This window comes from Macrobrachium rosenbergii, chromosome 13 (assembly GCF_040412425.1).
Source record: "Macrobrachium rosenbergii isolate ZJJX-2024 chromosome 13, ASM4041242v1, whole genome shotgun sequence".
NCBI classification, from domain to species: Eukaryota; Metazoa; Arthropoda; class Malacostraca; order Decapoda; family Palaemonidae; genus Macrobrachium; species Macrobrachium rosenbergii.
The window spans coordinates 11,292,378-11,319,115 of NC_089753.1; the positions used below are offsets into that span (position 1 = coordinate 11,292,378).

General features: G+C 42.1%; 1 protein-coding gene across 12 annotated transcripts in view; it reads left to right on the forward strand.

Moving 5' to 3' along the window:
- Positions 1 to 26,738, forward strand: part of dom (domino) — a 190,307-nt gene that overhangs the window by 30,825 nt on the left and 132,744 nt on the right. For all 12 annotated transcript variants that reach the window (XM_067114216.1, XM_067114220.1, XM_067114224.1 and 9 more), the window contains one exon: positions 21,224 to 21,410. In XM_067114216.1, the coding sequence (XP_066970317.1) occupies positions 21,224 to 21,410 (187 nt within the window). The remainder of the gene's footprint in view (positions 1 to 21,223; positions 21,411 to 26,738) is intronic.

Below are 26,738 nucleotides of genomic sequence, written 5' to 3' on the forward strand. Positions count from 1 at the left end.
AGAAGAGGGATGAATAGGAGCTTGGCAGACCCCGAGGGACAGGATGACTTTGCCCACCTGGAGGCCCCAAAGGGGAACGAGGGCTCCTGGACTTGGTGACCCACATCCACTGCCACCTAGGTCTTTCCAGCCCACAGCCCACTAACAGATGTTGCCAAAGACCCTGAATAGTGGCACTCCTGCTTTGAACAGATGGCAGAGGCAGTACTCAAAGTGAAGCACTCATTCCACCTCCCAGTGTTGCCCCTGGTCTCGGCTTGATTGTGGAAATAGACGGCATGCTGGCAGGGCCTGAGAACTCCTTGGTTGTTGAGAAGCTGTTTCCCTTCCCATTGCCCAATCAAGCCATCTGCAGACTGGGGACAGTGTACCGCTCAGCCACTTCAAGCAGCAGCCGATCAGGTTCAGTGGGGTGGAGGCCCCCAATATAGAGTTAGGATTAGCCAGAACCATTAGAGTCATCTTATGTTTGAGGGATGCCAGGCAGCATTGCTGCTGTTTTGTTGGAGAGATGTCCTGCCCTCAGGATATATCTTGACCCTTTGGGAAAGGCACTCTCCTATGTTGTGTGTGAGGAGGGACACCTTTGGATGAATGTCATCCTGAGATGTCAAGAATCCTTCCTTTCTCATGCAGAGGAACATCTCACAGGAGTGTTGGTTATAGGGGAGGTGCACAACCTCTCGTACATTGTTGCCCACCCAAAATGTTGGTCATCCATGTCCCTGCAGTTCATATTGTAGTTCATGACCAAGACTTAAGACCCTTCAGTTCTGGACCTCAAATTTAAAAGTTTCTCTATCCTCTCCCTGAAGGACTTCATTTTGGGGGGAAACAAAGAGATATTGCTTTGTGTGTTGAGAGCCTTAAAGCAGTATGTGAAGAGGATAGCACCCCTTAGACCCAGGCGTAAGAGGATCTTTGTCAGTATGGGCAAGTGAAGGGGTTATCTGAAAAAACCATCTCTTTCTGGTTGAGGGAAGTCATCACAAAGGCCTATGACTCCAGTGGGCACAGCAGTCTCCAGGAAAGACAAAGGCTCATGACATCCTAGCCATTGGCCCCCTCAGTGGCATACAGGAGGAACCACTCCCTGCTACAGGTGGTGAAGGGAGGCATATGAAAGTGCCAAACCACATTTATGTCATTCTACCGGAGGGACTTAGCCCACAAGTTCTTAGGCACATACACCCTGGTCCCCTTAGTTGCAGCCCACAGGTATGTGAGGTGTAGAGCACCACCCTCCTCCTCTTTGTGAATGGATGAGCTCCATCACAGGGTGTAGAGAGGTTGCGTTAGGACTTTGTGAAGGACTGGAATACAGGATGTTGTGCCGTGCCAGCATTGTGTAGTAGATAGGCCTGTGACCTTAACGACCTATATTTGGTTGCTCCTATAGCCGCATTGCACACAGGACACTTTCATCCAGGTAAGTAGGGACAGATCATCCTCCTGCCCGAGAGTCAATCTCCAGTTATGAAAGTGTAGGTTTGTGTTCCTGTCAGAACAAATTACAAATTCTAAAAGTACAGTAATTTATATACTTTCAAAGATACAAACCTACACTTTCATAAGGATAGTTTTTACCCTCTTCAGCCATCCCTCTGGTAGTAGATTTATCCCCAGCAAGAACATTAGATGGGCCTCAGAGGCTGATTCACACAGACAAAATAGGCCTCATGAGGTCATGACAGGCCACAGGCTTAAGTGATAGGATTTCGTTTTTGAGTCGACAGCTGAAGCACGCTTTGCGTAAGTAATTCCATTTACAAAAGCATATGTTTGTACTCTAGAAAAAATACAAATTACTTTTAAAATTTGTAATATACTGTTGTAAACAATAGCCATAATTTTGGTAAAAATAATCTTAGTGTACCGTATTGGTATATTTTGTAAGGGCAATACAAGCATTTATGGGTGAATATTTGCACTGTATTCTGGAGTTTCTTTATTTGTTTCCCAGTATCATAGCCATTATGCAACCAGACTGATGCAGTCAGTATTTTCCTTGTAGGAAACATTTTCCCTTGTTTATAAAGAATATGAGATAATTAAGTTAGTTTTAGGAAATTGCTGTATATTAGTTGTAATAAATTGTAGTCGATAAATGATTGTACATTATGGAAGAGTTGGGATGTTTAATATGCTTCATTCCTTGTAATATGTATTCCACTCTGATTATGTACAATTTTTGTTAAATGTATTCTTCATTTAATAATGGTGCTACCCAACTTTTTCATGCTTCACTTTTCTGTGCTTCAGTTTGTCGTAGATTTTTGTGGAACGTAACTCACTTTTCCCCAGGAACTTTAATCAGTTCGCAAATTTTTTCTATGGACTGTATCTCAAAAATTATTACTAATATTACTTTTTTTCTCAGAGCAACACTATTTATTCACTATTTACTGTATTTTTTCATATTGTGTTCATGACTGAATATAGATTTTTAAACATCTAACTTCCCTGGTAGTTATATATATAACTTAAGTCCCTGACGTCACGGCAGAATTTCAAAAACTCGCGGCAATTGCCGATCGGTAGTCAGGTGAACCACCTGTGCGCCCTCTACCCAGGTACCTGGAACCATTCCAACTATTCCTCAGATCTTCCCTGCCGCTGTGTCGGTAACACAATGGAATTTCGCTCGTGGCACGTCAATTTTCGCAACTTATTTTGGTGAAGTACACTTTGGCTTGGCTTTTGCTTGTTCGCTTTTGGATTTTCTTATAACATATCTGACTTCATCGGTATGAAAAATGTGTGTGTGGGGATGCAAGCGACACTAAAAAGTCTCCTTGGATCCCCACTCAGTATGTCTGAAGAACAGGAATGGAAGACCGGCTCAGAAGAGCCAAAGAGTACTATCTCCTCTTCTTGATATAACCAGGGAATAGTTAATTCTTTTTTCCCCTTGCTAACTATCTAGTCCTTCTCCATGTTTGGTGATCTCTAAGACCCCTACTGAAACAGAGTAGGACCCAACACTTAATGATTTGTTGGCTGCCATTCCAGACCCTGGCCCAACAGGTAAAATCCTCTCAGAAGACAGGGATAATATGTGATGCGACAATGCAAGAGATCCACAAAAATACAAAGTGTTAATATGTTGTTAGTGCAAGTGCAGTGGAGGTGCAACCCGCTTGGTCCTGTTGTGCTCCTAGTCCTAGACACTCTTCAAGCTCACCAACCCCTGTGAGAAGGAAAGTCGACAGGCGAAGGGAGGCAAGAGGCTTTAGCTACCGAGCAGTCGTCCTCGGCGTACCTGTTGACATTTCCCAGGGCGCTCACTCGCCATAGAAAGCGAGTTAAGGTGTTTTAAGTCACCAGTTTGCTGTCGTCAACCGGAGAAGCTTTTGACGATGTCGCACGAGCGGCTACCGGCGCCAGGGCATCGTCGAAAGCTGGAGCGCCGGGCGTCGGCGTCAGAAGCTGGATGCCAGGGCGTCAGGCGTGAGAAACTGGGCGCCAGACATCAAGCGTCGAGCTACGGGCCTTGGGCGTCGAGAATCTGGGCCTTCCAGGACTTCGGCGTCGGAGCTAGGATGTCAGGCTTCATTAAGCAGCCAAGACATTAAGCTTCAGAAAATGGGCGTAACACGCCAGGCGTCAAGAGACTGGACACCAGGACGTCAGGCGTCAAGATGATATTTTGAAAAGCGTCGCTGCATTCCGTCTTCAGAAAATCGGAAGAAGAATGATAATATCGCATTCTCCTGTGAATCTATTGTAGAGATTTCGGCGAAGACAATATAAAGAATATCGGCTTTCATCAGACTTGAAAAAGACTTATGAAGCTATTTTCGGAAAATTTTTTCCAGAGAAATTTATCCTGACTGCTCCTGGATTCCGCCTTCAGAAATTTACTCTTGTGGAGAGAAACGTCTAAGGAGCAGCATTTCACGAAAGAATGGATACTTTCGAAGGAGAAACAATGAAAGACAGCCTTTGTTTTCCCTCCAACCAAACTAGCTCAAGGTCTAGCGTTTAGTATCAAACTAGAGAATCGTTCGGCCTCGAAATACCTGCCCCTTCCCAGGAAGGAAGATGGAATTATTCAACACGACTGACACCGAAGAACTCATATATCTGATGTCGTGTATGGATAAAGGACTCTGAGATAGTTCAAGAATCTGCATCTTTCTCAGCGGGAATCCTGAAGAAAAGAGCCCATCTTTGCTCTTTCTGGCTAATAAGTCACGTCAATCAAAATAAGAACTTGGTTATACCCCCTTTTTTTTTTTTTTTTTTTCCTCTCACCTCTTCTCTCAAGATTTGGCAAAGGCCTTTTCATCCTTGGCCCAGAAAACACGTAGATTTAATATCTAAAACAAGCAAGAAAAGTCCTACCAACAACTTTCATCGCTAAAAAAGTAAGGCTGGCTCCTGTGTTTCCAGGTATCTCCAGCTCTTTTTCGTAGTCGACCCTCAATAGAGGTTCCTCTGGTGAATTAGATGAATGCTTGCGAGAAGAGGAGCTCTGCACACAGGGAAGAAGAGGACCTGCCTTTCTTCTCCTGCAGACTCTGGTAGAAAACCAGGCCTTCCAGCCTGAGAGGCCCCTATAGTAACAAGACAATTAGACTTTTTGCCAAATGCAACAACAGAACAAAGGCAAGGCTTTATAGCAACAAGTGTCTATGATGTTGCAAAGGAGACCAGACAGAGTTCAAGATCCGAATTCCCAGGATTCTACATTCGGTTATTCCTGATCCCCAATGCTTGAGGGTTAGAGACTGGTGCTAGGCACGTGATTGCACTCAACTTTTCTGTGCAATAAACAAAGGTAGCTATGGAAAGCGACAAAATCACGGTTCTGGCTGTCGGACAGCATGACTGGATAGCCTCACTGGACCTCAGGATGCGCGTATTTTTACATCCCATGCACGAACTCCAGAATTTTCTGAAGTCGTCCGGGAAAGGATTTTTCCAGTTTAGGTCTCTTGGTTTCAGCCTAAGCAGGCGGGGATGGCGTCACAGCTCAGATCGAGACCTCTCAAAGGGCAAGTTACCCAATATTGAGGACGTCATGATAAAACTTCATAGACTCCAGGTTGTAGCCACTGGAGCAGATCTTCCTTCCAGCCCCAAGGGTAGCTCTCCTACTAAGAACAAACGTAGACAGTCCTGTTCAGTCAGGATACCAGGCTGCAAGAGCGTGGCGGACTCTGTGCTGCCTTTCGTACATCCTCCTCTTCCTCCTTAGGATTGGTACTCGTCTGCTGAACCCTCTCCACGATCCATTATTGATGATGAGGAGAAATAATTGCGATTGAGCTTCCCCAACCTGTCCCCCAACAACGGAAGCCCGCGTATAGCTTTACTACAAAATATGCAGCAGACTTTGTGTCTTCCTGGTGCAAAGCGTGACAGCCAGGCAAAGAGAAGAAGGATAATAGGCGTCCAACTAAAGCTTCTAGGCGTCCAGAAGTTTAAGGCGCATGAAACGTAATGAATGAAACTCTAGATGGTGGATGCAGTGGCGTCAAGCATCTAAGTGAAACACCATGATGACAAGCGTCAATGAACCCAAGGCGTCCAAGCGTCAGGCGGTGACGTCAGGGCGTCAGGCTTCCAGATATTGGAAGCCAAGGCGTGGAGGTAGCTCAGGGCGCCAGATATATCAAGAAAAGCGTCCCTGGCACAAGGAATTTTTCCCACAGAGATGATTGCCGAAATTAATAGCAGGTTTTTCTTCACTCGAGAAACATCAAGTCTCCTTGTACTTGAAGCGACTGGCTCCTCAGAGGTCCTTCCACACTACTGGAGGATCTTCAGACCACGATTTGGAGTATAGAAGGAATTAGGTCTACTGATAAACAGATAGAGAAATCTCAGCTGATCCCATTCCAAAAGTTTCTATACCTTAGGATGAAGATTCAGAGTCAAGTTTTGGGCTTTTCCGTCTATTGCAGGGCGGGACAAACGCCAAGAAAATTTCAGGACTTTATAGACATACATGCTACGGCAAGGAATGGATGAGTCTGCTGGGGACCCTTTCCTCGCTGGAGCGGTTTGTCTCCTTTGGGAGGTTAATTCTATGCCACGTTACAGTTTCATCTAAATCAGAACAGGACAGGAAATAGAACTGGAGACCAGTACATCCCCATTTGAACCAATAAGGCCGTATTTACAGTGGTGGGCGGCCCGTCAAGCTCCAGGAGGCCCCTTCTCTATATTAGAGGAACCCAGACCTAGTGTTGTTATCACAGCGTGGACTCAGTATGGGGAGCAACACTGAGGAAATAACTAAGTCTCAGAACTCCTGGACCAGAGGCAGGAGAAGTTAAACATCAATTAGAAGGAATTAACTGCAATCCTTCTAGCTCTCAGGGAGTTCGAACACAGTGGGGGAACAGAGAGCTGCAGGTCAACACCACCGACAACACGACGGCGTTGGCCTACATCAGCAAGTTAAGGGGCACTCACTCCAGGTCTCTATACGAGACAACAAGAGAACCTCTTCTCTGGGCAAAAGAGAAGAATGTCAAACTAGTAACCCGCTTTATCCAAGGGGAGAAAAAATGTGAGGGCGAACATTCTGAGCAGGAAATCAAGTCCTCTCAACAGAATGGGTAGCTACATCCAGGGCGTGTGCAGTAGCATGTGGCGACTTTAAGGGGCGTCCTTGCCGATCTTCGCCACAGCGCAAGACGAGAAAGAGGCTGGAAACTTACTGCTCTCGTACCCAGATCGGGGCTATATATACATAGGCAGCGTTCCTGGTAGACTGGTCAACTTGAGCGTGTATGCATTTCCCTCTTTCAAGATAATACACAGGGTACTGCAAAAAATTTGTTTCACCGCGAGGTACCAAGATTGATCATTGCTTGGCCCTTTACTGGCCGATAAGGTGTTTCACAGGGTTCTGGAATGGATAGTGGACATCCCGAGGAGCCTACCTCAGAGAGTAGGTCTATAAACAACCTCACTCCAAGATATCACCAAAACCCCCAAGCGCTACAAGTAACTGCCTTCAGTTATCAAAAAACACACAAAGAGCTACAGGTTTTTTTTTTTTTTTTGAAAGAGCGGTTGGTGCTATAGAAAGAGTAGGAGGTCATCCACCATGAGGTATACAAATCCAAGTGGGAGATGGTTGAGGATAGTACAAAACAACCATGTGTCTCTTCCAGTACCTCTGTAACTCAAATTGTGGACTTCCCTTCTACACGTGAGAGGCTTAATTTCCCTACCTCTACCATTGGGGCTATAGGAGCATGATGGCAGCAGTTTTTAGACATAAAAACTTGAACCTATAAAACAATAAGACTTCCCTTACAGAGAACATTTTTAAGAGGACCTCACCATGAAAACTCTTGTCTTGTTCAGTTTGTACAGCAAAAAGAGTTAGTGAAATACATGCTCTCAGCGAGAATATGGACTTAGACAGACAAGGCAATCTGCTCTGCAACTAGGATTCACTTGCAAAAAATGAATACTCATCACAACCCTGACACAGAGCGTTAGAGATTCTGAATCTAACGGACATTACAGGGGAGAAGAGAGAAAGTCCTATTCAGGTAAGGTCTCTAAGGCACTACCGGACAGGGCGAAGGACTTAGAAGGAATTCAGAAGGGCTTTGGTGCTCGGTCAAAAAAGCTCTGTACAGGTGTCGAAGAGATGCTCTGTCTTATTTTATCAGGCAGTTGATAAAAGAGAGCTCATATGAAGGTAGCCGAGTTGGACATAAGATTCTGAAAGTAAGGCATACTTGAGTTCAGGGCAGTTGCAACCTCTGTAGCATAAACAGAACAGGTCCTGACCAGAGTATCTTGGACACGACCTTCTGGAGAAACAAGTCAGTATTTACCTCTCACTGTCTAAAACGAGTCCAAACATTATACGAAGACTGCTATACGCTGGGTCCGTTTATAGCATCTACTAGTGGGAGAGGGTAATACCCCTACAATCCCATAAACAATACCCATTTTTCTTACTTTGGGATGGAGAATTTTTTATGGTTGTTTGTGAAGACTGGAGCGCAGTCTTCCGCATTCATTGTTTTGAAAAGTTCCTTAGAGCGCCTGGAACTAGGAGTATTGAAGGGGTCTAGTCACATAGAGTTATACACCGGTTGACAGCCTAGAAATTTTCAGCCCCTGGGTGAATGCTAAGTTATCAGGAATACAGACATAATGAGCGAGTTCATTGGGGGGAGTCAGCTTCCGTAATCCAATTCAAAACAATACCTTTTGTTCTTGCCTTGGAATGGTTGAAATTTATGGTTGTTTGTGAAGATTAGGCGCAGTCTTCCACAATCATTGGGATGAAAGTTCCTTGGTAGCGCCGGAACAAAAGAAGTGAGAGGAGGTCTAGTCACATAGAGTTATACACGGTTGACAGCCCCTAAATTTTCAGCCCCTGGGTGGATCGGCTGGATCTCTTAAGGAATGCAGACATAATGAAATATTGAAGTCAGCTTCCTTAACAGGTAAGAACCTAGAGTTGTTTGCAACTTTAATTATAATTCCAACGATGTTAGCTGTCTCTGACCCCCCACCAAAGGTGTCAGTCAGCTATATATATAACTACCAGGGAAGTTAGATGTTTAAAAATTTTATTTTCATAATAAAATAAATTTTTGAACATACTTACCTAGTAGTTATATAATTATATTACCCTCCTCCCCTCTAGAGACTAGGGGCTTGGAAGATCTGAGGAATAGTTGGAATGGTTCCAGGTACACCTGGGTAAGAGGCGCAGTGATTCACCTGACTACGATCGGCGATTGCAGCGAGTTTTACTGAAAATTCTGCCGTGGCGTCCAGGGACTTGGCTATATATATAACTACCAGGTAAGTATGTTCAAAAATTTATTTTATTATGAAAATAACATTTTTATGATAAAAATGATTTACAGTATTTATATCGTACTGCTGTTGCTGTTAAGCTCATTCTAGACTGGGCCCCAGAATGGTCATAACATTCTCTCTCTCTCTCTTCTCTGTTAAGCTCATTCTAGACTGGGCCCCAGAATGGTCATAACACTCTCACTACCTTCAGCACAAGCTGGAGCAGGCTATTCTACACAACAATGTTGTCCAGTAGTTGCACTACCGATGGGAGGGGCGAGGGGTACCCTCGCCACACCTCATTGCTGAGTTATGCATCCACTTGCCATATAGCCTTCGTCCAGAGTGGACACATTTCTATGTCTTCCTCTGCCCGAATGTTTGCCAGCTGTTGTCACTGCACTTCATCCTGGTTTTTTCCTTCCTTTGTTTTGCTTTGTGTATTTTGTGATATTTGTTCTTATATTCTTGGTTTATCATGCAAACCCAAGAATCATCCAAGCCTAGACCCCGCCTTTGCCCGGGTGTTGGAGAGCAGCAATGCAACTACTTTCTTTTATCCTTTGAAGTAGAGGGTAGTAGGACAGAGTGTCGAAAGGACAAAATTGTCTAAGGGTCAAAATGTCAAAAGGACAGTGTCGAGTGGACAAAGTGTCAAATGAACATGTTGAAACACACCGTACTTGAAACAGATTACCAGGAAGCGCAAGACTGGTTTAACCATTTTGTGTCGTAAAAGGATTGGAGGATACAGTATAAGACCACTCTTTCTCTCTCTGCTTATATGTCCTTTATGTAACCTTACTTTGGACTGCAGGCAAGCTTTCCAGCACAACACAAACAAGCATCTGGTCATTTAACACGTTTCCAACGATGGGACCCACCAGTGGGTCACACTGTTCTCTCATTTGTTGCAATGTGACCCACCGGTGGGTCCCAATAGAATAAAATTATTTTTTTTATTTATAAAAAAACTTAAACTTTAATTGCATTTATTATTTTAGTAGATCAGTATTGCTATCAAAGGGTTGAATTATACAAAAAAAATAAGAAAACTAAGTTTTATTGAAATAATTGCAAAAGAAAATTTGTCTGACATTCAGTATATAAGAAAATTAGTTTTCCATTCCATTTGCTAATGAAAATCATATCACTAGTTATGTTTGAGATTGAAACATGATAAACATAGATATGGAGTGCCATCACATGAGTCACAATATGTGGAAACCTTTCTTGACTTGATTTTGGCCACTTTGGATCCTTCATTTGCTGCTAACATTTCAGAGCAGCCTCTGCATCGTTTCCTTGTTTTTCTTTTCTGCCCTTCTGCTTCTTTGAGACAATGTGAAGATTTTCCTGAAATATTCATACTTGATTTTCCTGGTTTGTTTTTTCCTTCATGATACCACTAGTGTAGTATAAGACAATAGATTCCTTGAATGCACGTAATGACATTTTCTTGACAGCAAAGTACTTATTGTAAAGTACCCAAGCATTCACTATAGAAGTACCAGCAATAAATTCTAATGCTACTTTTCTGTACCATTTTCTTGACTTCTTCAGAGGTGAATAATATGATGACATTTGATCTGATAAATCAACTCCTTTCTTGCACTTATTATAGTCTAACACACTTTGAGGTTTCTTGATAGGTAAACCAGTCCTTGTGACTTTACCTGTGTTGATTAGAGTAGCATCATGTTCTGGAACTGTTGATAGAGTCACAACATATCTTTTATCTTTCCAATTGAATACTTTCACTCCATTCTTATTTTCTGAGGCTTTAATTTCACCTCTCTTTAGTTTTGCTTTTGTAACTGACTTTGGAAGATACTTTCTATTGACTCTTACTGTGCCACATAGGTAAGTCTTCCGCTGAAGAAGATACTCTCCTAAGAAACTGGAGATATAGTAATTATCTGCAAACAAAGTCACTCCCATATCCATATGATTTGCAAGGAGTCTTACTACAAGAGATTCAGTCTTACTTTAGAGGTGGAGTAGCTACTCCTACACCAGTATATAACTCCATGTTTAGAGTGTATCCATCAGGAGTGCAAAGTTTGAACAGTTTGCATCCATACTTATGGCTCTTTCCAGGGATGTACTGTCTGAAAATGACACGGCCTCTGAAAGGAACCATACTCTCATCAATTATAACATCAGATCCTGATTTATAGATTGACTGATACTGCACCAAAATCATATCTAGTAATTTTCTTATTTTCCAATCTCTTCCCACATTAGGTTCTTCATTGTTGCAAAAATGTAACATTTGCAAGAGCAAGAGGAAGCAGTCTCTACTCATTGTTTTGGAACAATTTCATTCTTATAAAGGATGCTTTTGACCAATATAATTGATCTCAGGGAATGGAACCAATCCCATGTAAATGATAAGTCCAATAAACTTTTCAATTTCTTCGTTATTTGTAGGAACCCACTGCCGTAATTTCGATCTTCTTGTTACAGTAAATCAAGAAATTTTCTGCTCAGCATATCGATTGGTTTCTTGAACAATTAGATTTATAATATCATCAGTAATTATTTGTTTGTAAACATCAATAGGCCAAATTTGGTTATCTGTAGACGATGGATGCACATTTACACAAAGTTCTTCTTTCCCAGTAAATCCATGTTGTCGAACTTTCTTAGTCACTTTTATCCACTCGGCATTTGGTGGACTTGTGTCTTCATTCAAAATTTCTTCCTCATTTTTTCTTCCTCATTTTCTTGCTCTTCTTCAGTGATTTGATTTTCAGAATCATCATGGAGAGACTCTTCACTTGATGAACTGCTTCCTGTTTCTGAATAAATATATTCATCATCAGAAGTGTCTTCTTCAGAAGACAGTTCTTCTTCAGAATTGGAGCTTTCATTTCTATCAGATTTTTTTACTTCCATAAAAGTTGAAGCCAACATTGTAACACCTGCAAAGATGATATGCTGTGTAAAGTTTTGATACTAAGGTAAAACAATATATAAAATTACTGATTGATTTATAGAAATTTAGAAAAGATTCAAAACTATGGGTCATATTGGGTCATTCACTGCCTAAGAAAAAAAAAAAAAGACAAAAAGGAAACCCTTACCAAACCTCAATATATAAATTACATATAAATCAAAAAGAAAGAAAAGGAAACCCCAACTAAGCCCTCAAATACGTAAATTATATATAAATATTTATTACATGATAGCAGGTCTCATAGATACAGAGTGGTTAGCTACAATTAAAAAAAAAATTCAAGTAGGACCCACCGGTGGGACCCACCGATGGGTCCCATCGCACTGCAGTAATAAAATTTTCATTCAGATGCGATGGGACCCAATGGTGGGTCACGGCTTTTCTTACCTCAACAAAGTCTATCTTGTGAGAGACAAGCATGAACAACCTCTCCCCTTGTTGTCTCCTTTGGTACTGACAATAGAGCAGTTTTACTACTGTCGCAGTACCAGCATTCCAGCCATTATGGCTGTCGCAGGAAACGTGTTAAACAAAATTTATTTAAGATTGTGAGCGAAGGCTCCAAGATCCTCCGTTTTAAAAATGCCTCTGTTTAGGATTGTGTATTTTTTGTATTTTCTTATTACATCTCTGCTTGTTGGATTTGTTCTAAAATCATTTCAGTGCTGGCTTGTTCTAGACGAAGTTTTCTCAAGAGCTTGCCCTGTGTAGGGTGGCAAATTACCATTCTTTTATGAAATGCATTATCCCAGCCTTTGACCTAGTTATTATTTCTTGGTAAATCATTTTGAACCCTTTCGTGAACTGACCACTGTGGCCTCAAAATATTGTAAAAATTCTCCCAAGATTTCATCTGTCCCTTCATCAAGAGACTCCATTTGTTTATTGAACAAATCTCAAACATCATTGGGAGGAACAAATGTGAGTGCTTGCAACTGCTTAATAACAGATGCATTGTTGCGCTCATTATACTGTGTTTGCAACTTGAGGCCATGGATTTTTCTCCACAGACATTGTCTGAGGTGTCAATTTGTTTACCTTTGAGTTAAGCAATTAGTTTTAGTCAGTTAGTCAGCTAGGTACTTTATTTGTTAGTGATTTAGATCATTGAAAGGCCAGTCATACATGCCTCTCTCTCTCTCTCTGCAATTTTTTGTCCTTATGACACTTTCTTCATTTGACACTGACCACTCGATACTTTGTCCTTTTGACATTTTGACCCTTCGACACTTTGTCTTTTCAACAATTTGTCCTTTCGACACTTTGTCCTTCGACACTTTGTCCTCCAATACTGTCTGTGCACAAAGTAGACCCGCATATCGTTTGCACTAAATGTTGCAAACGTGTGTGCTCTATGACTGATTCTTCAGTGTCGTATCTGGTCCCCAGAGCATTGGATGAGGTTCGCTGGAAAGAGAAAACCCAGGAGGGCTGCCCATGTCCTCTGAGGGGTAATCTCCTCCAAGGACGCTGGGTAGCTCCTTGTCTCTTCCCATGCGACTCCCTTTGGCTGCTACCTCTTCTAGGGGAGAGGTCACTCCTCTACATTCCCCTGTTGCTTCAACAGGTTCGCATGGAGGGATGGGGGCCGTCACGATCTCTCAAGGACTTCCTCCATTTGCTTTAGGGGGGAAGCATTCTTGCCTTGTAGGAAAAGGGAGTCAGCCCCTGATAATCCATCTTTTTCAGGTCTGGGAGAGATCATGAAGACTTTTCAAGACCTTACAAACCTCTGACCATCCCTAGGTCCTTCCAGGAAGCCGTTGGTGCAGTGCTTGATTGCTCACCTTAGTGCCTCCAACCTGCCTCCCATCTCTACTGCGTCTGTAACTGACTGGAACTACGGTTTCAGTTTCGGGATGCAAGGTTATCACGGCTACTGTCATGGCGCCTTCTGTTAGTCATTCTATCCCATCAAGGTTGACGTTCCCTCTAATGTCTCCCGACGCTAAGGATCTTCTCCTGGACAAATTGATGAAGAGGTACAAAAGTGACTACAAGAGGGTGTCGAAGGAGAGACCTCAGTCACCTTTGCCGTCATCATCAGTATCTTCTCCACCTGCTTTCGCCTCCTCCCCTTCTCTTTCTAAGGGTCCACTTTTGTGGATAGACCCAAAAAGGGAAAAGGTGGCTGATCTAGACCGTAAGAATGCCTGATGGCCCTCTCACAACATGTCATCTTCTACGGAAAAAGCATGAGGATCTCTCTATTGCTCTCCACTGTCCCCGGGCAGGGAACCGTGTCTCTGGCATCCCTGGGCATCCGAGGCATGGAAACAGTAAGTGCTTGGGTCTGCCAACACGGCTTCCACAAGCAAAGTCCATGTATGTGGATCCCCTGTGTACACCAACACCCAAGGCACTGATACCAAACAACAGACGTCTCTCATGTCTGGTAAAGAACCTTCCTCCCAGGGCTCCAAGGTTCTGACCTGGAGGCTCATCCCCATTGTGGACCCCCATGTAGCAACGTTGTCTGCGGCACACTCCCGTGTCCCGGGCGATCTGCGTATAAGGGTGCTCCTGCCCAGGTTCCAACGGACCCGTGCAGCTACGGTAAGCATCCACGCTCTCCGGACTGGGACATGGCCTATAGAGAGAGTGCAGGTGTACAGTGTACAGGCATTGCCCCACCCCTGCATCTCCGAACCAGGACGTGGCTCCACGAGCTGCTGCATAGATGATTGGGAAGATCGGGTCCCGTGTCAGCGATGTTGACCGTAGAGTGTGCATGCCAGACAGAGCATGGAGGAGGTCCCCCTTTTACTCTTCTTTACGCTCAGAGGCCTCGGCCTCCAAGAAGAGTCCAGCACATAGTTGTTACAGCCCATGCTCTTGCCCAACAGTGTGCGGTTGTTTTCCTGCGGGCAGTTCCCACTCGTGTGAGCAGATTTACTCTCTTAGGGATAGCTTCTGTGTGCGTTCGCAGGAGTGTGTGCGCTCTCCCAGAGATAACCCCCATTCACCTTCGCATGACAGAAGCTCTCCAGACCTTTGCACCGATTGTCACCACGGGTTGACAGTCATTCACGGCCTTCCTATCCTGCTGAGACTTTGGCCCCTGGCAGGTCTGCAAAGGATGCTAGGCCCTTCTCACCTGTCCCTTCAACCTCCTGGGCGTATACCGGGAGCCATGGGACGGACAGGACTTGGGTCGGCGATCGGGATTTGGCCTCCCATCACAGCCCTTTGTACACCCCCGGTTCAGTCTTAGGACCGGAGCGGACGTATGCTCGGGTGTCAGAGAGGGGACAAGGGGGTTCTGAGGAGGGTCTCTCACCTGCAGAGATGAACCCAGGAGGACCACAACTTGGAGGGGCTGGAAGGTCCTCTCCCCAAGAATGCAGACACCCCTGAGCTGCAGAGCTCCCACACTGAGATTGTTAAACTGATTCGTCAGTACAACAATCTGAGGGAAGAGACCTTGGCTGCCAATGAGGTTGTTCATTCGGGCCTCGAAGCACTGGTCGGACCCTGCATGGAATGTTCATCATCGATGAAGCTACCATGCTTGAAACTCTCTGAGCCGGTCCTGTGTCAGGTGAATTCTCTTGTCTCTGGGAGGGGGAATTCGCTTTGGGCCAGCCGCTCGTTCAAGCTGCTGCTTCCACCTCTCCCTCATCAGAAGAAATTCTATAAGCCCTCGAATAGGTCAATTCTGACAGCACAGGTTGACCCAGACTTAGTTCGTCTGGGTCTGTTGTTGTAGCAGCTCTGAGTAGAAAACATCCCCCTCTCACATCAGGAGTCAGCGACCTTGGAAATGGCTGCCGTGGCAGTTTCAAGCAGTCTTTTGGATGGACCACTGGTCCACCACAGTAGCCAAGGTTATCACTTCCTCTTTGTTGTTCACCAATGAAGAAAATGGCTAACCTTTACCTAGCCCACCAGACAGCTAACCTGTGGGCAAACCTGACACTCAAGGGGAGAGATGCATCTCTACTGAGTTTCTAAATTTTTAGTCCTGATTCGGTCTTGACCTTTAGGAATGGACCGTTGCTGGGTTCTACTTCTCTCTTTGACAAGGATCAAGTGGACACCGTGGTGGATTGTCGAAGAGTGGATGACAGTGACCTCGTCCACCATGCAGTGGCAAAGACCTCCGGACCTTTGTGTGCCACTGCAGGGTCAGGCTGGCCCTTCCTTTGCGGGTCCTAGGAAACCCCAAAATCCTAAGGTCCTTCATAGGAACACCTAGCCTTCTGCCCCCATCAGGAAGGGTGCAAACCAGCATCCCTTTTGGTCCTCTGCCCACCCACGTAAAGGAGGTAGGGGGAAGAAGAAGGGAGGAGGGTGCTAGGGGTGGTGTTCCCCTCCACATGCTGCCACTGGTAGGGGGTGCCTGTCGAGCTGTTGGGCAGCATGGCAGTGACACGGAGCAGAGGCCCGGGTAGTGAATGTCCTTTGGGTGGGCTATTTACTTTCCTTCTTACCAACCTTCCGGTCCGTCTACAAACATACGTTCCTGGTTCACCGAAGGACCTCATTCTACTGAACGAGGTGAAGGCAATGCTGAACAAGGGCATTGTGGAAGTTGTGACAAATCGGTCTCCAGGTTTTTACAGCAGAATCTTTCTCGTAAAGAAAGAATCGGGGATGGAGACCGATCATAGACCTATCTCCCCTGAACCGATTCATTCGACAGACTTTGTTCAAGATGGAAACAACATGGTCAGTGCTCGCAGCCATCAGAGAGTCCTTCGTGATCATGGTGGCTCTGCAAGATGTGTATTTCCAGAAACCCACCCATTTTTCCTCCCACAAGTACTTTATCCTTAATGGGACAGTGTACCAATTCAGGACACTTTGTTTCCGGCTGTCAACCGCTCCCCAGGTGTTCATGCGAGTGTTCACCCTTGTATCAACTTGGGCCCATTTGCACGGGATACAAGACGTATCTTGATGATTGGCTAGTCTTGGTTAACTCAGGTTCGAAGTTGCTCCTGGACAGAGATCGCCTCCTTGATATTTGTCGCAGCCTAGGCATTGCGATAAATCTCGAGAAGTCAGACCTCATACCCAAGCAGAGGTAAGTACCTGGGCATGCTGATAGACACGGCACCGGTGAAAGTCTTTCCCTCAGACCCCTGGATCATCAGGTTCAAGGAGGCAGTGCAATCATTCCTGTCCCGACAGGAACAACCAGCTCGGATGTAGCAAGTCGTTCTCAGTCACCTGTCGTGTTTGGAGAAGCTGGTCCCTCATGGGCAACCTCACCTTTGTTCCCTCCAGTGGAGAATGAAGGAGTTCTGGACTCAAGCAAAGGGCCCTCTGTCCCTTCCCTTCCCATTCCTCTCGAGAGAGAAGTGAGACAGGACTTATCCTGGTGGCTAGATGACAGAAACCCATAATGGGAGTTCAGCTTCACACTCCCCCTCCCGAGATACTTCTGTTTTCTGACGCTTCGAGGGAAGGATGGGGCTCACATCTGGAGGAGTTACCAACTCAGGTGTGTGGAATCAGAATGACAAGTCCTTCCATGTTAACATCCTGGAGCTCAAGGCAGCCTCTCTAGCTCTCCAAGAATTCCAGGATCGGGTGATGGGACACTCTGTGGTACTTGTGAGCGGCAGTACCACAGTAGTGGCATGCATCAACAAGCAAGGGGGACTAGTGTCTCTTCAGCTTCATCACTTGATGGTACAAGTGAACAAGTGGGCAGTAGCGCACTCGGAGTTGTCAGCCAGATACATCCCTGGCAAAAGGAATGTAGTGGCAGACAAACTCAGCCGTCAGGGTCAAGTGATAGGGACAGAATGGTCCCTACACCCAGACACCATAAAAAGATTGTTCGACCTTTGGGGACAACCAGTGATAGACCTTTTCACAACCCAGCACAACAGGAAGTTGCCCGTGTTTTGCTCCATTGTCCCGAACCCTTGGGCTGCAATGGAGGACGCTTTGTCAGCACCCTTGGGACAATCTCGACGTACGCTTTTCCCCCGTTCTGTCTTACTCTTCAGGTGATGAACAGGGTAATGATCACCACAAATCTCAGAATGACTCTGGTGGCTCCCAAATGACCACACGCTGAGTGGCACCCTGACCTGGAAGCTCTACTATCCGAGGCACCAAGAGAAATTCCTCCATGGCACAACCTCCTTTGCTAACCCCCCATAGAGAGGTTCCATTAGTCCGTGGAGTCCCTATCCCTTCGCAGCTCGAGAATATCCAGCATCTCCTGTGAGCAAGAGGCTTTTCTCAATGAACAACATTGGAGATGTCTGGATATTGTCAGAAATGTCTATCAAGGAAAATGGGCCATCTTCTGTGGTTAGTGTCATTGAAGGGGTATCTTTCCAGTCAGAGCTACTATTCAGCAGGTAGTGGACTTTCTAGTCTTCCTTTGTCGAAAGGGTCACAGAGTTGCCTTAGGCCTAGTCTTATGCCTAAAAGACATAGATCTCTCTTCCTCATGGGAGATCTCCTTGCTGATGAGCAGCTTTAAAAAGTCTTGCCCTCCCAGGGAACTCAGGCCCCCTGAGTGGGATGTGACTCTCTTCCTTTGAAGCCTGACCTGTGCACCTTACGAGCCTCTACGAGAATCGTCAGACAGGGTTCTGACCCTCAAGACTGTAGTTCGGCTTGCCCTGGCGTGGTGAAGAGAGTAAGCGAAGTCCATGGTCTTTCTGATAATGTTAAGTACTCAAGGGGGATGGGGATCTGTTTCATTCAAATTTATCCCGGAATTTGTAGCAAAGACTCAGAATCCATCGGTCCCAAATGTTAGATTCAAGTCGTCCTCAGTCCCCTCCCTAGAGGACTTTGTAGGTAACGAACCAGATGAGATGCTACTTTGCCCAGTTAGAGTGCTGGATGCTACCTTAAAAGGACTCGGCAGCTCAGGCCTGGCAAGACCAAGAAAGAGGTGTCCAAGAGCTCAGTCTCTTTCTGACTTCGTTAGACTATCAAGCAGGCATACTCAATGTCAAATGTAGAGGACTCGGGTACGTTCCAGTCTAGAGCTTACAAAGTCGGGCATCGCTCTGTCCCTTGCATTTGGGAAGAACCAGTCAGTGCGTCAGGTACTGAGAGCAGGGGTGTTATTGTATCAGACGATGTTCACCTCCTTTTACCTGAGGCACATTGCCCATAGGTCCTTGGACACCTTTTCCTTGGGTCCTGTGGTGGCTGCTCAGCAAGTTGTGCAGCTCATCCAGTTCCCCCGGACAGGACAGGTAGCATCTGGTCCAAGATGTACGGTTGTAGAAGTGAGAGTGAGTGTGTGTGTGACTGGCCTCCCTCCTTTCCCGTTCTCGTACCTCTCGTCCTACTGCTGGCAGAGGGTAGGTTTTCAAACCGTCATGTGCTAGACGGGCACAGATGCTGTTGAGTGATCAGCCATTCAATTTTTTCCATTGTTATGATCTAATATAGAAGCAAGTCTTGCTGCCCCCCCCCCCCTCCCCCTTGAAAAGCCCAGAAGTCTGCTGACAGTCAAGCACACATTTTTCCCCCTGATCAGAGGCATGGGACTGCTTCCTTTGCTCAACATTACACAACCAGGAAAAAGTCGTAGGTGAGGAAAACCTCCTGTCGCCTAGGAAGTCTACTCAGATCCTCCCACCAAACAATAAGTCTTCTTATGTAAAGACTGATGGTTTGTAGTCATGTAGGAATATGTAAATGACAAATTTTGGAAGTAATTTTGTATTTTTCCTAACATACAAACCTGAGGTCTTTACATACACTGCCCACCCCTAGCCACCCCTCATTCTGATACCTGGCCTGTTAGGCAAGTGGATGCATAACTCAGCAATGGGAGGTGGTGAGGGTAGCCCTCACCCCTCCCATCGGTAGTGCAACTACCAGACAACCTTGTAGTGTAGAATAGTCTGCTCCAGCTTGAGCTGAAGGTAATTCCTATATAAAGACCTCAGGTTTGTATGTTAGGAAAAATACAAATTACTTCCAAAATGTGTCATATACAGGCAGTCCCCGGTTATCGGCGGGGTTCCGTTCCTAACTGCGTGAGGACAACTGAAAATTGCCGCTAACCGAAAATCGGCGATAATAGCACTGATCCCTGGTTAGCGGCGCCGATAACCAGTTAGCAGCACCGGTAACCGGTGATCAGCGCCGCCAACAAGAGGCGATCAGCGCCGATAACCGGTTATCAGCTACGAAAATCTGGTTATCATCGTCGCTAGACAAGCACCGTAAAACCGGATCGCCAGTAACCGAGGCTGCTGATAACCGGGGACTGCCTGTACAGTATGCTCTATCATCCAGAAACACTTAACAGTAATATCATTTCAAATACATTTTACATTACCCTTAAAAAGTGAGAGAGAGAGAGAGAGAGAGAGAATCATAAATCTGTTATGCTCATTCTGGGTCCCAGCCCAGAATGAGCTTAACAGCTACATTAGTACAGTGTAAGTACACTGTAAATCATTTTTATCATAAAATCTGTATTTAGTCATGAACACAATATGAAAAAATATAGTAATTAGTGAATAAAGTGTTGCTCTACGAAAAAAATCAAATTAGTGATAATTTTAATTGTTTTTACCAGTGTAAAAGGAAAATGGAGCAACTTCAGTACTATGAGAGAAAACAGCTATGCTTATGTATACAAGGGTAACTTGATTATTTGCCAAATACTGTATAAGACAGATTTATGTAATTTGTATTAAAGATTTATGATGATTTGCCAAACGCTCTGTAAGACAGATTTATTTATTTTGTATTAAAGATTTATGTAATTTGTTTTAAACATTTATAGATATTTTGCTGAGTTTACATTAATATTATTTTTAAATTAGTAAATCATTGTTAAAAGCATTTTAGGGGAGAGTATACTTAAGAATAACAGTTGTAACAATGTAATCTAAGATGACTTGGGTGTTTTGGGATGATGGTTTGGGGTGTATTTTTGTTTGCATTGATTTAAATTGTTTTAGTATGATAAGGTATATTTTTGTTTGAACTATTAAATTAGGAAGTGAACGTTTAAAATAGACAGTTATAAGCATTTTAGTATAAGGGGTACAGTTTATTTGGCAGTTATAAGCACTTTTAGAGGGGATTTTGCATTTCTGCAGTGGGTTCTGGAACCTATCCTCATGAAAAAGTAGGGGAGCACTGTACTGCTCTTTTCGTTTCATTTTCCTTTTAAATTGATCTGTATACTTATGCTTTGCTTTTCTTTTGTGCTTTTACATTCTCTGCATAAATATATTGCATTACAGGCAGTCCCCGGTTATCGGCGGGGTTCCGTTTCTGAGGGTGTGATGATAACCGAAAATCGAGGCGCTGATAAGTGGAAATCGCCGGTTTTCGGCGCCAAAAATTGGCAATTTGATTTTCGGTGCTACACAAGTGCCATAAAACCAGATCACTGTTAACCAAGCCCACCGTTAACCGGGGACTGCCTGTATATTTCCTGTTTAATTTTGAAATTATATTTATATTTTGGCCATGATTCTTTTAAGTTTCAAAAAATTTTTGACTTCTCCATTCCAGACGCTTGCTGCTCACAGGCACACCTCTCCAAAATAATTTGATGGAGTTGTGGTCTCTAATGCACTTCTTGATGCCGAATGTCTTCGCCTCTCATCGGGAGTTTCGGGAGTGGTTCTCCAATCCTGTGACGGGCATGATTGAGGGGAACAAAGAATACAATGAAAACATTATCAAAAGATTACATAAGGTATAATTGTTTCTCTCTCTCTCTCTCTCTCTCTCTCTCTCTCTCTCTCTCTCTCTCTCTCTCTCTCTCTCTCTCTCTCTCTCTCTCTCTCTCACAACTTCTTTCCTTTTACTTTCAATGTAAGCCTGTTCCTTCAATTCCCATGCTAAAGTATCCATTTTTTTTGTGCTGTAACCTATTCCAGTATTCTCTTTATTAAGAAGAAGCCCTTAGGTGAGTGCTATGAGGGTAAAATGAGGCTTGATGGTCTTGTCAGAATATTGTGGACCTTTCCATGTAAGACTGTAGAGCCATTCACTAATTAGATCTTTCTTTATTTAAAAGGTGCATCAAGAACCTCTTTGAATATGCTAGTCAAGAAGGTTATTAAGTATGGATAGATGATGAGATGATGGTTGCAAGAGAATATGCATTTTCATCACAAACCCATGCTTGTATATTTGCCCATCTCATGTGTTGGCTTTGTCCTAGACGCACTACCTGATAACAGTTTAAATGTGATCATTCGTTGGATGGCTGACACCATTACATATGACCTTCAGCCCGAGGATGTTGTGCAATTAGAACCTCAAAAGTTTTAAGTGAAGATGCAGTGCATTACTGTCCTAAAACAATTCACGTAGCATTTTACTAATTTTTTATATTTTTTAATCTATTAACCCTTAAACGCCTAGTGGACGTATCATACGTCGACTAAAATTGTCTGTTGGGTGCCAAGTGGACGTACTGCACGCCGACTACAAAAATTTCAACCTTCGGTCAACTTTGACTCGACCGAAATGGTCGAAAAACGCAATTGGAAGCTAAAACTCTTACATTCTAGTAATATTCAATCATGTATCTTCATTTTGCAACAAATTGGAAGTCTCTAGCACAATATTTCAATTTATGGTGAATTTTTGAAAAAAATTTTCTTACGCCCGCGTGGTAACTCGGCCGAAAATTTCAGAAATTCTTTCATCATTTTGTCGTAATTTTTGCACTGTTCTATATTAGCCGTTACATAAAGTTTTATATATGAAAATGTGTGCAATTTCATGTAAAATACAGCAAAATACAACCCATGGTTGTAGCTTTTATCAGTTTGGAAATATTTTCATATAAACCACGATAAGTGCCAAAATTTCAACCTTCGGTCAACTTTGACTCGACCGAAATGGTCAAAAAATGCAATTGTAAGCTAAAACTCAATCATTTATCTTCATTTTGCAACCAATTGGAAGTCTCTAGCACAATATTTCGATTTACGGTGAATTTTTTAAAAAAAATTTTCCTTACGTCCGCGCCAGAAATTCATTCGTCACGTTGTCGTAATGTTTGCGCCATTTTATATTAGTCGTTACATAAAGTTTTATATATGGAAATGTGCGCAATTTCATGTAGAATACAACAGAAAATAACTCATGGTTGTAGCTTTTATCAGTTTTGAAATATTTTCATATAAATCACGATAACTGCCAAAATTTCAACCTTCAGTCAACTTTGACTCGACCGAAATGGTAAAAAAACGCAATTATAAGCTAAAACTCTTACAATCTAGTAATATTCAATCATGTACCTTCATTTTGCAACAAACTGGAAGTCTCTAGCACAATATTTCGATTTATGGTGAATTTCTGAAAAAAAAAACTTTTTCCTTACGTCTGCACACGGTAACTCGGCCAAACATCTCAGAAATTCTTTCGTCACGTTGTCGTAATGTTTGCATCGTTTTACATTAGCCGTTACATAAACTTTTATATATGAAAATGTGCTCAATTTCATGTAGAATACAACAGAAAATAGCTCATGGTTGTAGCTTTTATCAGTTTTGAAATATTTTCACATAAATCACGATAACTGCCAAAATTTCAACCTTCGGTCAACTTTAACTCGACCAAAATGGTAAAAAAACGCAATTGTAAGCTAAAACTCTTACATTCTAGTAATATTCAATGGTTTACCTTCATTTTGCAATAAATTGAAAGTCTCTAGCACAATATTTTGATTTATGGTGAATTTTTTAAAAAACATTTTCCTTACGCCTGCGCTGTAACTCGCCGAACATCTCAGAAATTCTTTTCGTCACGTTGTCGTAATATTTGCACAGTTTTATATTAGTCGTTACATAAAGTTTTATATATGAAAATATGTGCAATTTCATGTACAATACAACAGAAAATAAGTCATGGTTGTAGCTTTTATCAGTTTTGAAATATTTTCATATAAATCACGATAAATAGAAAAAATTTGACTTTTCGGTCAACTTTAACTCGACCTAAATGGTCGAAAACTGCAATTGTAAGCTAAAACACTTACGGTCCAGTAATATTCAATCAATTAGCTTCATTTTTCAACAAACGGAAGTCTCTAGCACAATATTTCGATTTATGGTGAATTTTTTAAAAAAACATTTTATGTCTGCGTGTTTCAAATTCATGCATCATTTTGTGATAATATTTTCTCTGTGTTGCTTTGATCGTTTTACAATTTGTTATATACCAAAATCATTGCAATTTAGTGTACAATACAAAGAAAAACAAAATAACCCGTTAGCTTTAACCGTTTTGCTCACAGCGATTTGTATAAAATTATATATGAAAAATTTTTTTGCGCTGTCATATATTTCAATATTTATATATGATAATGATATTTTTCCCATTTCTGATGGTTGCACAATAAACTTTAGGCAATGACAAAAAAATGAGCCAAAATGAGCTCTTAATCTTAAAAACTAAGCGTGCTGTGATTTTTTGAAAAAAACTTTTTTTCTACTTCGGCGCTAACTCACCGAACGCCGCCGGCATACGGGAGACGTTTTTGTAAATAGAGGCTCGGCGTTTAAGGGTTTTATCTTTATTTTTTTTATTTTCTAATAACTGATCTCTTCTTTCTGTATTCACTATTATCTTCAGTAACTTCTTTCATTGAACACCATATTCTTTGGAAGCTTGAATTGCAAGTTAATGGCTCCTGTAGGGTTGTTTCCTATGAAATGGGGTTTATCTTCTAATAATATCAGTTCAAATTCCATAATAATCTCAATTTGTTTGTGTCGTCTTTCTGTTCAAGACCTAATGTAGAGAGCCTAGCTTTTAATTGTTCCTTTTGTGTTTTTCATTGTTTTTACCTTTTTGTTTTCATGTGTTTGAAGATGACCCTTATTTGAAGTTATTTTTCCTATTGGTGTACGTTATTTTTATGACTTCCAAATAGAATTATTTATGTCAGTACTTAACAAACATTCAGTTAGCTACAGCATGACAGAGAAAGAAATATCTTTCTTAGCTCGACCTGGCTGGGTTGGTAATCCGTATGTTTTCTGCCTTCTCAATTGCAGGTGCTGCAATTTGATTGCATTTCCAGCTTTTCAGTCATCCTTTATTTTTCACTGTGGGGAGGTTGGGGGGAGGGGGATTTATGAATGGTATATACAGTATTGAAATAAATACTTGAATTGTGAAATTCTGGAATTAATGTAGCATTTAATAACCATAATACAATGCAGTAACAAATGCTATATTGCAGGAAAATAATTGTAAAAGAGAATAGAACAGCATGAATATATATGATATACACAGGAGAAAGTTCAGTTTTCATTCATATTAGTGCAAACAATCAAGCCACCAATTGGATAGAACTAAAAAGATTGTTTATTCCAATAATATAATGGAAAGAAATAGAAACCACCATTTCTATTCAAGGAAGCTTTATAGAATCTGGTTATATTAAAGAAAACTGTAAGCATATGACTATCAGCAAAAGAATGTATGAATTCAGTCCATTTATTTCTAAAGAAACCTGTAAAATATATATATTTTAAGGAAGATAGTTTACTTGGTGTGACGAGACAGAAAAGGCTCGGTGACAGCTTCCAACCATTATTCAACACATTACTAACAGAGAACCAAATGTACATATTCACAAGTAAACCCTAAGCATGTATATATACAGTACGGCGACAGCTTCCAACCATTATTCAACACATTACCAACAGAGAACCAAAATCCAAAAATGTACATATTCTCAAGTAAACCCTAAGCATGTATATATATTGTATATTCATTATGGAACAAAATGATACAATAACATAAATACCTATATACCAGTAGGGAGTATGGGCATCATTAGCAGTATAAACAACAGCATTGTAGGAAACAATAGAGCTCCTTACTGCGCAATGTTGTCACTTAGTTATATTTGGTTTACTGTCACTAGTACTTAGCATGTATATATGTAAATCTCTAACACAGTGTGTAAGTTTTCTTGAAGATGTCTTAGAAAACTAAAGGCAAAACCAGTTGGGATTTATACTTGGAAGTATTTCATTTTTCCCTGTGGTACACACAAATATACACTTTTATTAAACATTTATTATTGAAGTATTTTCACTGATTTGCCTGGTAAATTTTCATGGATTAGTATTTTTCCTCAATGAGGAAACTAGCATTATCAAAGTCTTCTTTACTACTATTTGTTGATATCATTTTCTTACTTCATCTACATGGGTTTTCTATTTGCTTTTGCATATGGTTACATGTCAGAGTAATTTGATGCTTTTGTCCATACTGTAAATTTTATGCTTTTTGATAAGTAAACTGAGGTAATTAACTGTATTAACTAATCTTATATTGTATATTAGTGTGTATCATTATGCTACCATATAGCTTGATTTTTTTATTTTTATATCAATTTGAGATATGTTTTCTTAAAATATAAATAGTAATTGTCTTTGTGATCCTAAAACATCTGACACATTAATGAGTTGTTAGTATTGGTTGCCTGCATGTGGTAGATGTTTTTAAAATCCTGTTTTTCTGGCTTTCACCAGTTAAAGCTGGAATATCTACACCTTCCTGTTATTGTGATTATAAGTTATTACATGCTTTATCTGGTTAAAGATGCGGTATTTACAATATACTATTCCCCAGTACAACATTATTATGAATGTAACATATATATGCAAATTTTGAGTGGCATAATATAAAATACTATATATGAATTACAGTAAATATATATCAAAGCCTATGTAGAAAAGAATTATAAGGATAGGAGATGAGCCAGTAACAATAGGAGAAAAGCCAGTCAAAAGTGTAGGGAATGTTGGTGTTAAAATTTTATCAGACACTAGAAAACACTAAGCATACAGACACAAGCAAGGGGCAAAGGTTGCAAATATATTATGAAAAATTACAGGACTTCATACCACAAAGTGTTTTAGGCCTTCAGTGAGCTTATCTTTACCACTTCCTTTTTTTTCCTTTAAGGATCGGCCGGTTTCCGACTTTTTTTAACGACAGGTTGTTGATATATAGGGGTTTGTTAAAGGATATTGTGTGGAACTTCTGG